Raw genomic sequence first — 14,779 nt, 5'->3', positions numbered from 1 at the left:
AAACAGAGAGAGAGAGAGGAAAAGGGTGAAAGAAACAGAGAGAGAGGAAAAGGGTGAAAGAAACAGAGAGAGAGGAAAAGGGTGAAAGAAACAGAGAGAGAGGAAAAGGGTGAAAGAAACAGAGAGAGAGAGAGAGAGAGAGGAAAAGGGTGAAAGAAACAGAGAGAGAGAGAGAGAGAGAGAGAGAGAGAGGAAAAGGGTGAAAGAAACGGAGAGAGAGAGAGGAAAAGGGTGAAAAGAAACAGAAAGAGAGAGAGAGAGGAAAAGGGTGAAAGAAACAGAGAGAGAGAGAGGAAAAGGGTGAAAGAAAGAGAGAGAGAGGAAAAGGGTGAAAGAAACAGAGAGAGAGGAAAGGGGTGAAAGAAACAGAGAGAGAGAGAGAGAGAGAGAGAGAGAGAGAGAGAGAGGAAAAGGGTGAAAGAAACAGAGAGAGAGAGAGAGGAAAAGGGTGAAAAGAAACAGAAAGAGAGAGAGAGAGGAAAAGGGTGAAAGAAACAGAGAGAGAGAGAGAGGAAAGGGTGAAAGAAAGAGAGAGAGAGGAAAAGGGTGAAAGAAACAGAGAGAGAGAGGAAAAGGGTGAAAGAAACAGAGAGAGAGAGAGAGAGAGAGGAAAAGGGTGAAAGAAACAGAGAGAGAGAGGAAAAGGGTGAAAGAAACAGAGAGGAAAAGAGTGAAAGAAACAGAGAGAGAGAGAGAGAGAGACAGTCAGTCAGTGTCCCTGGCCTCCCCTGAGATTTTAATCAACACCTCCAGCTTCACACCGCATATCGCTATCTCTTTCCTCCTAGAGCCCTGACTCACAAGCCCTTCCCATGACCTTTTGACCCCTCCATGGGAACCTTCCCTAGCGATGCTCCTGCCTGCCAACAGGTCCAAACTTGACAGGCATCCCATAATAGGAGGCTGAGGTGTGTCAATGTCGTGAGGTTAGCAGTGTGTGTGTATGTGTTTCTGTGTGTTTCTGTGTGTGTGTCTGTGTGGCATGGGACAGAGAGCGCCATGCTGAGAGAAAGCGGCCGCCTGGTTGGACTAGAGCCAAAGCCTCCATCAGTGGGAGGGCCTGAGGGGTTTGTGGGTAATTTAGAGAGAGTTGCTTCTTGACAGACATTAAAATAATTCATCGCTGGTGAAAATTGTCAACGACGGCCCAGTTTAGTACGCAGTTGGCCATTCGCTTTGTGTGATACTGGCCCGCACAAGTCTCAGTCTGAGTAAAGGTATTACTCAGGGAACTGGTAGTTCTTACTGACGGAGAAACACAAGGTCTGTCTGGTAATGAGGACATGTCATCTTTGTGTGTATGCTTATAATAAAGTAGTGCAGGAATTGTGACATGACTTTATAGAGATGACCTTCAATGGCACAATGTCGCAATGACGATTAGACTTCAATGTCAAGTGAGGTCCATAGGGATCAGTGGCTTGGTGGATAGTAGTAGTTGTGGGTTCAATTCCACGTAGACTTTTATTTGGTGACACTTTACTTGACACCAAGCTTCATAACATGTTATGACACGGTGTGTGACCGTGTCATAATATGTCATAACAGCTGACATAACTTGTCATAACCTGTAATAATATAGTCCTAACATTTTCTTGACCCATATATTTACACCTGTTGTGACATACAATGCATTGTGTTATTGTATGGCAGGTTATGACACCTACCACTTTATTCAATTGTATTTTTTCCTGCCAACACGTTTCTTTTTGTTTGAAAGTTTGTTTCTTAAATCCTTTGTTGTTGTTGTAATGAATTCTTTACAGCCATGTCTTTTTCAGCATCTTTTCAAGAACTTGTAGAAAATACACTTTATGACACAGTCAAGAAGCGTTATGACCATCCTGTGCCACTTTACTTGGACTAAGAAAATACACATTATGACACTGTCAAGAAGCATTATAACCATCAGAATCATATATGTCAGATAGGCCTATCACGTACATGTCCTTATGTCAGTCATCAGTCAAAAAGTGGGTGTCTTGTCCTGCTCCTGCATTCATCCCAGTCATCAGCAACAGAGCATTGGGGTTGGTGCATGTCTGACATCAATGTTTGCGCAATTACAATGATAATTGAATATGGTCAATTTCAGAAAATGTTATATAACGTAAACATACTGTTGACAACTAGGCTATGGTGTATAACGGAATGTTTTGCCTTGTGTGGTAGGTTTTGACACTTATGTAGGTGTCATATCCAGACATAAAATAACGCAATATACTGTATGTCACAACAGGTCTAAATATATGTGTCATCACAGTGTTATGACCACATTTTTGACAGGTTATGACAAGGTATGTCAACTGCTATGACATATTATGACATGGTTATGACCGTGTCATAACGTGTTGACGCTAGATGTCAAGTAAAGTGTTACCTTATAGGTAGTATGTGAGTTAACTATAAGTTGCTTTTCATAACACAGCCAACTTCAATAAGAATAGATGAATACTTTCTTGTCCACTTTCCTTTCAGATCTTCGTTTTGCTTTCAACCCAACCCATGCAATTAAAAAATACAGCAGGAAGGTTCCTCCAAATCAAAACGATATCTTTTCTTTCGTGTCTAAAAACTACATATTACCTTTGGTTAGAATAGTGGCCTACTCAGGGCTACGGATCTGCTCCTCTCTTGGAGGAGGAACAAGTTAAGTCAAATTAGCATGCAGAAGAAGAAATGACAGAGCTTTAAGGAGGAGGAGAAGAAGAAGGAGGGGAAAAACAAAGCCACCCCGGGGCTAAGATTATGAACACGCTCAGACGATAAATTTTCCATTCTAATGGAAAGATGAATTGTTATTATTCACTTACAACTATCCATGATGAGGACTGACATCCCTTATGTTTTACCAACAGCCTCGGGACTAGTACACTAGTACAGACTACCCCCAAATAACCCCCTATTCTTCCCATCTACTTTGTAGCATGAGTCCCGACAACCCCCTTCACTCACACCAGAACCACCAGAGACCCAGGCTGCTCCATCCCTAAGCCCAGAATGACAGCCCTGTTCCTCCCATGCCATGGGATCTGACTGGGGCTCATAATGACTCGCTTTCAAAGGAAATCCTGCCTCTCCTGCTACTGCCATGTAGCCCTTTGATCTCTCTCTCTCTCTTTATCTTTCTCTCTCCTCTGTTGTAATCTCTCTCTCTCTCTCTCTCTCTCTCTCTCTCTCTCTCTCTCACTCTCACTTTTTCCCCCCAAAATGAATTAAGAGTATGGAAGTCAAGACGGTGGAAAGAACAAGTTGTCGCCACGGATGAGAGCAGAAGATGAATCGCGTGTCGAGTGTCTCACTAATTTAAGTGTCCTTCACCTTTTCAAAGGGAATATAAAAAGCAATAGCCTTCTCTGCATCCGCATCAACAGGACAGGACGTGTACAAAAGAATCGTAAATATATCGATCAAATGGGAACTAAATATGAATTGCTGTAAATGGAAGTCGATCCCATCCCCAGATACACATTGAATTTGTCTAATCAAGCAAATGAATACAGTGCTGGACACGAAGTACTTCTTAATTGATGGACATGAAGTATTTATTCATTTATTTGTGTCTGAATTGATCGCTTCGTCATTGCAGAGCTGGCATGATTCATGTTTTACATGACAGAGAATCGTGTCTGTTCTACATACTTATATCTTACTATCTGAATGAGCCCTTGATGTCTCATCACAGGTGGGAATAAGCATGTGATTGAAGATGTCAAAAGCTCAAAACTTTAATTGGTTGGAATCGCAGAGAGCATGGATAAAAAAATCTCCTTGTTAGGATGCTGAGGACCCATTCTGCTCGCTCAACCCTATTTACTCTGCATTCATATCACACAGCAGTGTTGTTTCCTGTTTTTAGTTATTTATTTACTTACTTGCGTTGCAATGTTGAGTTGGCAGACGCGGTTGCTGTTTTGTCTTCACACTTCTCATTAGATCTGCCAGCTTTTAATTAGGAATTTGCAGGTGCACAGTACAATACGGAGCAACAATAATTGACGGATTAATTTTATAAGCCGGTTTAGTGGGGAGACATGTGGAGTGAGAGCTCTGTGGTGCTGATACCAGTGGAGGCTCTTTAGAGGAGGAAGGCGAGGACCATTCTATGCAGTGAATTTTCAAAAATTGCTAGTGTGAAAAAGTTATCCTTTTTAAATAAAACTCATGGTTCTCACCCCCTTCTATAGACTTACAGAGTAATTATGAGGACTTCCGGAGGACGTCCTCCAACCTATCAGAGCTCTTGCCGTATTGAACTGATATGTGGTCCATCCAATCAAAGGATCAGAGAATGAATCTAATACTGAAAGCGTAAGCTACAGCTAGCTAGCACTGTTGTGCAAAAAGTGTGGTGAGTAGTTGACTCAAAGAGAGAGAAAGACAATAGTTGAACAGTTTTGAACAAATTCATTTATTCAAAATGTAGGAAGAAGCAGCAGGGGGGAGAGAGAAAGAGAGAGAAAGAAAGATAGATAGATAGAGAGAAGTAGCTTTTTCTTTCATTTACTTAGCTAATGTGGCTAATTCAGACTACTCAACAACTTGACTCAAACAGAGAGGAATGCTATTTATGTTAGCTAGCTGGCTAAGGCTACCCAACACTGCAACTCTTCCAAGTCAAGGTAAGCTTTCAGTTTAATGAATATATTGCCACCAGGGCCCGCTGGTGTTTCTGCTAGCATTGTACACTGCATGATTGTACACATTAATTGAATTGTGGGTTTACTAACGCGTTAGTTATAGTTTGTTTTCTATAATGTTAATATGGTGACAATGACGCAGGCTGTTTAATGTTAGCGGTTATGGTATGAAGGTTTGGCTTGAAGAGGTTTTTGCACCTGGTCACAGACAGCTGTTGTGTTGTGCACTGAAGTCCACAAGTGAAGGGACAAGGTAAGAAGAAGAGAGAGCATAGATGCAAGAAGGTGTCATACAATGAGCAAAGTGAGAGGCTGCTATGAAAGTGCACTGTGTGTGCGGGTGATCAGGGGTATATTCATTCTGACGATTCTGTTCCAAAACGTTTCTATTGGACCTACCTCAATTTGACCAATAGAAACTCTCGTTTTAGAGAGTGGTGGGTGTTTGGACTAATGACTACACTTCAGATCAGCTAGATGCAGGCAAGAGTATGCAAGGCGGTATTGAATGTGACACTTTCTGCCGTATTGATTACTCCAATTTGTCTCTCGACCTGTGCACCTACATTATAAACTTTGATTTGTATGCTAGGTTGCAGCAACCTCATGATGCGTATAAGGCAAATTTGAGTATCATGTAGTAGCCTAAACCGATCAATGTTACATTGAGCTGGGTGAATGGAATATGAATGACAGTCATCCAATATGCTGTAATAGAAATAACGATATGCTCATATAAATAAAACAAATTATCCTCCCTAATCTTAAATGGCACATATCTTCTGAACTGGTTCCAAAGTTTTCATAGTTCAGAAAGAGAGTGGTGGGTGGAGTGATAAGTTAGTGTCCTGATTGGCTGTACAGAGTGATTGGCCGGTGGACTGACCTGTGGCCGTGGGTGTCCTGTGACCAGACAGGTGAGTTCCAGGGTCTCTCCCTCCCGGATGGTGTACACCCTCTCTGTGTGACGTTCTTCCTCCACATTACACGCGTGGCCCGAGTGCACGATGCGGACCGTAGGGGGTGCTGTAGAGGACAAACAGAACAGTTAGTACATCCTAATCATTACAAGCACAAAGTCAAAGAAATTAACTCACACAATTTGCTGGGGAAAGAAACTGTGTGAAGAAATGAGTGAAGAAACAACATTTTTTTCATTCTATGCACTTCCCCTAAGCTTTTTATCTTGGTGTATATGTTTCCCATGGTCCTTCTCTCTCTTCGACTTTCCAAACGTGGAGAAATCTGAATCGATCTAGATGCTATCTGGATGGACTCCGAGGGACAGGTAATCAGTTTTAACAGAGTCAAGGGAGTGGCGCTGAGGAGGAACACGCACGCGCAAACACACACACTTCCCCCATTGATTTCTGTCTGTTTGATAAAATGATCACCCAGCTTGGCCCCGTGATGACCTTGTTATGATACACACGATCCAATATCTGTGGGGTCTGGGGCCTGATTTTCCACAGTCACGGGTTTAGCTTTTTTTGGGGGGGATTATGGTTCAATTGAACAGCATCTACAGGTAACATGTATCCCGTCAACACTCAACATGCCTATTCATCTTTATTTGATAGCATTGCAGGTAGTCTGTCTCCTCATTAAACATCAAAACATCTACAAACAAACCTCTAAACCCAACAATCTAGCAATGACAACAACAAAAAAAGAAAATGAAAAAAAAGTTTTGTGATCAAATCTCTGTGCGTAAAAGAACCATATTTCTCAAACTGTTCTAGTGAGTTGTCCAGAGAAATAACATAAATCATTTGTAACAAGGTTTTTGGGAGAAATAACCTGTGCAATCCCTCTCTCTCCAGTAGGTCCTGCACAGCCAGTTGTAACTCCACTACTCTACAGCGCGTCCATCCCCATGTAATTACAGCACAGGTGTGTGATGTTTTTCTCTCTATTCCTTACGCTCGGCTGACCATGCTGATATTTATGAGGACTGATGCTGCCTGCGGTTCACCCCTGTGTAGAGAGAGAGAGAGGGAGGGAGAGAGAGAGAAGAGAGGCCCAGTGGGATCATGGGCAGAGAGGCAGGGGTGGCGGCCAGATCAGGTCAATAGTCCATGTCTCCTCTACCTCAGCAAAGGAGAGACGGAAGGTGAGCCTGGGGATGCACGCTAGGTCCACTGGGCCGTGTACGATGGGATCGGATTAATTTGACCCCTAGAGGCTGATCATAGGTCTGTGAATTAGTTTCTCCCTCGAATGGTTTAGGTTGGACCGTGGAAGGTAAACTGAACTCAAATCTGTGCAGTTTGGGTAAAAGGAGTCTCGTCATTAGTCGCTTCAGGGCATGAGCAGTGAACAAAACTTGGGGTAAAGGGAAAATGTAGTAAAATCAGATGGGAACATACAGTCCCTTTCACCGTATCAGTGTGGTGTCCTGTTCCAAAACACTCAGTAGACTCACACCCTGAAGCAGAGATCCAGATCGTCCCCAGATCTTTCTGGTCTCACAACACGCTAATAAGCCTAGCGATTATGTGTGTGTGTGTATATATGTGCATGTGTGTGTTTATATGTGTTTGTGTGTTTGCGTGTGTGTGTGCACGTCTGTGTGCATGCGTGTGTCGCAACAATCCTCCTGTAGGCTGCATTTGGACTCCCAGACACAGTGCATCTGCACACGCTAACCCGAGACGCTAATCACACGCCCACCTCTTACTGCACCACTGTGACTGTTCACTGTTTGTACTTTACTCAGCTTGTTAGCGTAACGCCCTTAAATAGCATTTAGCACGCAAACTGCTACGTAGACTGATTAACACCGAGACTGACGCCAACAACAATTGCTAACTAGTCATCCACATGGACAGAGCCTGCAGTGGGTCTTGCCATTTGGGGATAAATCCGCCAGCAGTGCATTCCAGAGGGGGGAAAGAGGATTGAAAGCGAGAAAAGCTTCACACACGGCTGCCACTTAAAACAAAGGAGGTTTAGGATAAGACCCTAGGGCGCAAGGCAACACGGTGCTAATGTAATTTACTCCAATAAGCCAGTATCTCTACAACATGCTATCAGTCCTGAGACCAGCACAGAGCAGCAGAGGAGGAAACTGGAGAAACAACCGTAATGAATGATCCTCAGAGATGCAGTAAGAGCACCCATACGCGCACGCGCCCCCACGTGCACACAGCCGCACACACAAAAATATGAAGCACATGAACAAATAAAAAGCTTATGCACACACACAAGTGCGCAGATGCAAGCACACATGCACCAATCAATTGCTCACTGCTCCCATGTGCACACACAGCACACTTGACACTTATGTAGGGCACTACATTGAGTGCCTCTCGCTCTCTCTCCAATGTTGTGATGTCACAACCTGACCTAACTAATCTTTTGGGCTCTGAGATATGTAGGGTAGACTAACTATACATGTACAGTGACCTATGCAGGGTAGATCGAGTACCAGTGAAATTTAGGCTAGCTGTTGTAGTATTTAGGGTAAGATGTGTGTTAGAGAGCTGCATTCCCTCCCGCGGGCCCCGACAGAGAGCATTGTGGCTTGGTCAGCATTTTTCATGATGCGGGCTGGAGCAGGATGAACTTTGGGATGAAAATATATATTTGTTGTTATTTCGAACGGTTGTCTTTCTGTTTTGTATGTGTTATATATTGTATGAAAAGCACCTCTCCGTTGCACTATTCACAAACTTTCATAGGACAAGTAGTAGCCTACCTCTACTCAGTAGCCGACCTCTACTCTTGTGTTGGGCTTGCAAGATCAAATGTGCTTATGTGTTGTCTCAATTAAATAGCATGTAGGCTATATGCATGGGCGGAGAAGCACCCGTAGTTGTCTTTCCATGGGAATTAACTTCCTAAATATGATAGGGTATTAGTTTAGGCTCCGACATTGACTGGAAATAAATGTTGATAACACAGTTATTTGTGTCTGCCTGCAAATTGTCTGGCTCCTAAATTATACAAGATTATTTCAAAACGGTTGTCTTTCTATTTTGCAGGCTATGCTTTATGTATTTTATTAAAAGCTCCTCTGTCGCAATAGTCATAAACTCTAATAGCCTAATTCTTGCTGATTTACATTCAGTAGGCTACCTTTATTCTCTTTTGTTGTGCCTGCGAGATCAAGTGAATCTGTGTGGTCTCAATCAAATAGCCTGTAGACTAGGCTATATGGGCGGAGAAACACGGCGCAGTTACCTTGAACTTCCTAAATATGATTTTCAATAGTTTAGACCTGACATTGTCTGGAAGTATTTATGTTCAGACTCCGACATTGACTGAAAATATGTACAACACATGTAGGCCTATCATCCCGCTCCTAAAAGTTATGCAAAATGTAGCTCAAGTCAAGTAAGTGTCCACTCTCGTATATTTCGCCCCAACTCTACTCTCTTTCAAACTACGTCTACCCTATTGGCTGATATAGCCCAATAATACCAATAGCATAACGGGCCAAATGAGAATCTGTTGTATTTGTTTTCTTAGGCTATTTTTGCACATTTTGATCTTGACTAGGTTGACAATATTGCTGGGACCGGGCTGCAAAGCGAGCTGCGTTACATACACCTACAATAACATTGCAGGACTGCGGTTGGGTTCGGGGCCAGTTGTCGCGGTGGCAGGTGGGAGACTGACAAGAAGCCAGCAAGAGCAGCCGGGGGTGCAGTATGAAAAGCAGCGGGAGAGAGATGAAAAAATAAGTCCCGTGTGCAGACCTCTACTGTCTGTCTCAGATTGCCTGTAGTGTCAGAATCCCCTCCCTCCCTCCCTCCCACACACACACACATACACATCACAGCCCGGGGGAGTGTGTATGTGCTATAAATGAAATAACTTCCCCTGCAGTGAGGGAGTAGGGGGAATGTGTGTGTGTGTGTGTGTGTGTGTGTGTGTGTGTGTGTGTGTGTGTGTGTGTGTGTGTGTGTGTGTGTGTGTGTGTGTGTGTGTGTGTGTGTGTGTGTGTGTGTGTGTGTGTGTGTGTGTGTGTGCATCCATGTTAGCTTGTGTGTTTATTGGAGGAAGCAAAATAGGGTCCCACCGGACAGACAGCCTGGCCCTCCATGTCCCTAGCCGACAGAGGGGAGACGGGACAGCTTTATCCACGGACAGCCAATGGAGAGATTAAATGTGATTTGGCTAAAGCATGCCTGTCACCATGGCCCTGGACTGGCAGAGACAGAGAGGCACAGAGAGAGGCAGAGGGGGTTCTTGGCTGGGACAGAGACTCTACATTTGACAAACAAATGAATGTGAAAAAAGCCCAAACAGCTGGGTCTCGTTGACGCTAGGCTTAATGTCTTCAGACCGACCCCTTAAGACCATTAAACATGTTCTGCTAGTTTCATGGCCATGTTGGGCTTCTCAGCGTGGGTGCGTGAATGCTTGCTTGTGTGCGTGCGTGTGTGTGCGTGCGTGTTTGTTGAGCGAGTGAGCAAGAGAGAGACAGAGAAAGAGAGTGCAATTGGTGAGTGTGTGAGTGAGATAAATAGAGAGAGAGAATCGTGCACAAGGGAACAATAACATTATACAATGCCTAGTTTCTCTTTGTATCTGTTATCCCAACCAGAGTCATTATCTGGAGGCTGCAGGACCCATGATCCAGGACCACCACTGTAGAAGCTAAGCTTCTGCCAGCTGATGTCAGAACTAGAGATTGGTAAATCAGGGGAAAGATTACATCATAAAAGAGTACAGCAATAACGTCCTTGTGATTCAGGCTTGGATGTATTCTAAAACAAAACCTTATGTAGTCTCATTATAGGTGAACAACATGAATGGATAATAAGGGAAAAAAAACACAGACGATCCACCGATGGTTGAAACACTGTTACATTAAAACTCGGGGATCATCTAACAGTGCACAGGTAATCCCATTTTGTATCCGCCATTTTGTACACCCGGCACTATTGAAATCTGCTTGTATGTATGCAAACACTACCAGTAGCAGCAGAAAGACACTGACTCATATGGATGACACAACATTGGGTTGACTGTTCAGCACATGCATACACTATTACATCACTGTCATCAAGTAAACCTGACCAGACTTGAGTTGATCACTGTCCCTCAGCATGAGTTGCCAGCAGCCATTGATCACACCCGTTAATGCACTCACATGCGCTCCTGTCCCTAAACTGTTGTTGTAAATGACCCTTACAACAGTATTACATCAACATTTCATCAGCATTCCATCAGCATAGATCATCTAGGAAGACGGACTGTGAGAGACCAGCTGTGGAAGCAGACTTGGATTGAATACATATCTGTATGTATATCAAGAACCTTCATATACTTGATGTACACTTGATTTATCTTGTCTGTATGGAGCCAATGGAATACTCCCCAAAGTGCAAGCTCTGCCCAACCTGCACAGGAGTGAAGTGAACTCAAGCTCAGCTCAAAGTCTTTCAAAGTATAAAACAGGCAGCTACAGTAGTTCCACAGAAGCACTGAGAAGCTGTGCCCTGTCAGTGCCGCTGTCCATGGCGCTGGACCAGAAGTGCTGAAACTGCTATATATTGCTGTAAAGAATGTTATGATATTCTCATGTGGACTGCCAGCCTTGCTACTACAGCATCACTGACAGGATGACTCCTGTGAGTTGCTGAAACTCCTAGTTCCATAGAGAAGCCTAATGTCGCTGTATTGACAAGTCTTTAACAGCCATACCTTTCCAAAAATCATTCCACGTTCCTCTACTGTTTCCTTCTAACCGACAGCAGCTGAACTTGGGGGAATTCTTTGTGCTATTGGCATGCTGCTGAATGCTCTAGTGGATACATATTGATTGGCTGAAGTAGTCTTGTAGAGGGGACACTGGTGTGTGGAACCCTGCAGTGTTTACTTGTTTGATAGTGATGCCACATACGTGCATGTGTGCACAGACACACACACACAAACATACACAATCATGCCACACAATCATTCCAAATGTATGTATACACTGAGTGAATATCACTATTTACAGACGGATTATTGTGCAGAACCAAAATGCCAAATTGTATCACATGACGACAGTCACTATCACCAAACAATCACAAAACAAAGGTATATTTTATGTGTTATGAGGCCATACAATGGTATACTATAAAGACATTGTAAACATTGTATACTGTATCTTTATAATCAGATTACACACACTTCCTTACGTCAATACATGTTTACATCCCCGTTATAAGGAATAAACATGTAGGGTCCAGGGTGGTACATATATATTGCTGTTAAGGCCTTATGACTTAACAGTGTCTAGCATCTCATGGTAGTGATTATTAAGAATACTTGTTTTACTGAGGTATATGGCTGTACAGAGCCTACTGACACATGTATAAACTAGAAATGACACAAAGAGACACAAACACAAACAAACAATATAGCATTGTTCCAGTTGACTAAGTCTCAGTTTTTCCCCTCTATCCTGTTCTCCAGTCTCTATGTCTGTGGTGCCACATTGGCATGATAGCCCTGTTGAGCCCACTTGATTTCCCTAAACAACCCTAATCGGGCATCTGTAGGGGAGGATAAAGCCCAGATTGTCTGGAACCAGGCAGCAGCTCTCTTATGATAGGCTAGATCCAACCAGCCCTGCAGAGAGATCACTCCAGATTCAAGTCTAAATGTGATGTTTTTGCAGGTCCCCAGGACGTCGGGAGACGCAGTCAAAACCGTCCACTGAAAAAAAATAAAACTCAAAACAAGTGCCTGGAGGTGGGATTGAACCTGCTGTCTATGAACCTGCGGTCACTGGTTAGACCACCGTGCCATCCTTTCACAAAGAAGTAGCAAAACCAGTTGTTTTTTGTTTTAGCCCTATCCCAAAACGTATCCTTAACTTAACCATACGGAATTAATGCATGAACTGTTAACCAATTGGAATGAATGCCTGAACTTCACCCTAGAGTTGTTTTTGTGAGCCTAAATCATCTGGAGCTCATGCTGGAGCTGTGTACCTAAATACAGGACGTCTGGAGATTAAGTTAGTTTATTAGTCAAAAATAGACGTGTTGTTCCAAGGACGTCAAGAAATGACGTGAGACTGTGATATCTTGTTGAGCCCTTGGATGATTGGATATAGCAAGCCAGAAGCTTCCTTTATGGTTGGTGACCGTCAGTCAGGAGCCAGGAAGAGCTTGCTGAGAATGGAGTTGCTATCTGGCAACCGTTGGAGGATTGGGTGTCGCCAGCCAACAAACTCTTGGGCGATTGGCTGCTGTGACCATGGAGCTAACTGATCGTCCTATCAATGGACACGGTGCAGGCTGGCTGCTGGGGTTGCCTGCTGGCAGGCTTATTTAGGGCTATCCATAACCCTGCCATCCAGTGGGGAGTTGTTTGTGCCATCCATAACTCTTGCATTTGGGGAGCTGTGCTGCTAAGCCCAGCCAGCAAGCCCGAACACTTCATTATTCTTGCCCAAGAAGTGATGGGTTTACAGGGCTCTCTCACCATGCTAGGCCACTAGATATGCCTGGTATTGGAAGACTAGCACTACTAACATGTACTGGGAAAATGTCATGCTGGGCTGTGTTTACTAAGCCTATCGAAATGAAACAGGAGTGGGGAGGGTATACTCTAGAAAGACTGGTATTTTCTCCGATTGATGTTTACATTGTGTTGATTGGTGCGTTGTCGACTTGGTATCGTGGTGGGTTTATTTCATGCCAAAAATGAAAACATCACATACTCTCCACTATTTCTGCTTCATATCTAAGGGTCAATTTTTTCATCCACCTCATATAATACACTGAGCAGAAAGATTAATGCAACACGCAACAATTTCAAAGATTTTACTGAGTTACAGTTCATATAAGGAAATCAGTCAATTGAAATAAATCCATTAGGCCCTAATCTATGGATTTCCCATGACTGGGAATATAGATATGCATCTTTTGGTCGCAGATACATTAAAAAAGGTAGGGGTATGGTTCAGAAAACCAGTCAGTATCTGGTGTGACCACCATTTTCCTCATGCAGCACAACACATCTCCTTTGCATAGAGTTGATCAGGCTGTTGATTGTGGCCGGTGGAATGCTGTCCCACTCCGCTTCAATGGCTGTGCAAAGTTGTTGGATATTGGCGGAACTGGAACACGCTGTCATATACATCGATTCAGAGCATCCCAAACATGCTCAATTGGTGACATATCTGGTGAGTATGCAGGCCATTGAAGAACTGGGACATTTTCAATTTCCAAGAATTGTGTACAGATCAGTGCGTCATGGGGCTGTGCATTATCATACTGTAGCTTATGCCTGCCCATACCATAATCCCACCGGCAAAATGGGCAGTCTGTTGACAACAGTGACATCAGCGTACAACCCGCCTACACGACGCCATACATGCTGTCTGCCATCTGCCTTCGGTACAGATTCATCCGTGAAGAGCACACTTCTCCGGTGTGCCATCAAAGTCGGTTATAACGTCGATCTGCAGTCAGGTACAGGAGCACGCAGATGAGCTTCCCTGAGACGGTTTCTGACAGTTTGTACAGAAATAATTTGGTTGAAACCCACAGTTTCGTCAGCTGTCCGGCTGGCTGATCTCAGAAGCCGGATGTGGAGGTCCTGGGTTGGTTATGGTTGTGATGCCGGTTGGAAGTGCTGCCAAATTCTCCAAAACGTCAGTGGAGGAGGCTTATGGTAGAGAAAATAACATTAAATTCTCTGGTATCATCTCTGGTAAACATTCCGGCAGTCAGCATGCCAATTGCACGCTCCATTAAAACTTGAGAAATCTGTGGCATTGTGTTCTGTAACAAAACTGCACATTTTAGAGGGGCCTTTTATTATCCGCAGCACGTACACCTGTGTAATGACCATGCTGTTTAATCAGCTTCTTGATATGCCACACCTGTCAGGTGGATAGATTATCTTGGCAAAGGAGAAATGCTCATTAACAGGGATGTAAACTAACTTTTGCACAAAATTTGAGAGAAATAAGCTTTTTGAGGTATGGAACATTTCTAGGATCTTTAATTTCAGCTCATGAAACATAGGACCAATACTTTACATGTTGTGTTTATATTTTTGTTAAGCACACAGTACCAGCAAAAGTTTGGACACACCTACTTTGACAAAATGCCAAGAGTGTGCAAAGCTGTCATCAAGGCAAAGGGTGGCTACTTTGAATAATCTAAAATATTAAATATATTTTG

General features: G+C 43.5%; 1 protein-coding gene across 2 annotated transcripts in view; it reads right to left on the bottom strand.

Moving 5' to 3' along the window:
• LOC106571582 (MAM domain-containing glycosylphosphatidylinositol anchor protein 2) overlaps positions 1–14,779 on the bottom strand; it is a 419,589-nt gene that overhangs the window by 295,551 nt on the left and 109,259 nt on the right. For both annotated transcript variants that reach the window (XM_014144813.2, XM_014144816.2), the window contains exon 2: positions 5,527–5,666. In XM_014144813.2, the coding sequence (XP_014000288.1) occupies positions 5,527–5,666 (140 nt within the window). The remainder of the gene's footprint in view (positions 1–5,526; positions 5,667–14,779) is intronic.

This window comes from Salmo salar, chromosome ssa15, assembly GCF_905237065.1.
Source record: "Salmo salar chromosome ssa15, Ssal_v3.1, whole genome shotgun sequence".
Taxonomy (NCBI): domain Eukaryota; kingdom Metazoa; phylum Chordata; class Actinopteri; order Salmoniformes; family Salmonidae; genus Salmo; species Salmo salar.
Note: the sequence above shows the minus strand (reverse complement) of the source record. Positions and strands in the feature narration are given on the sequence as shown.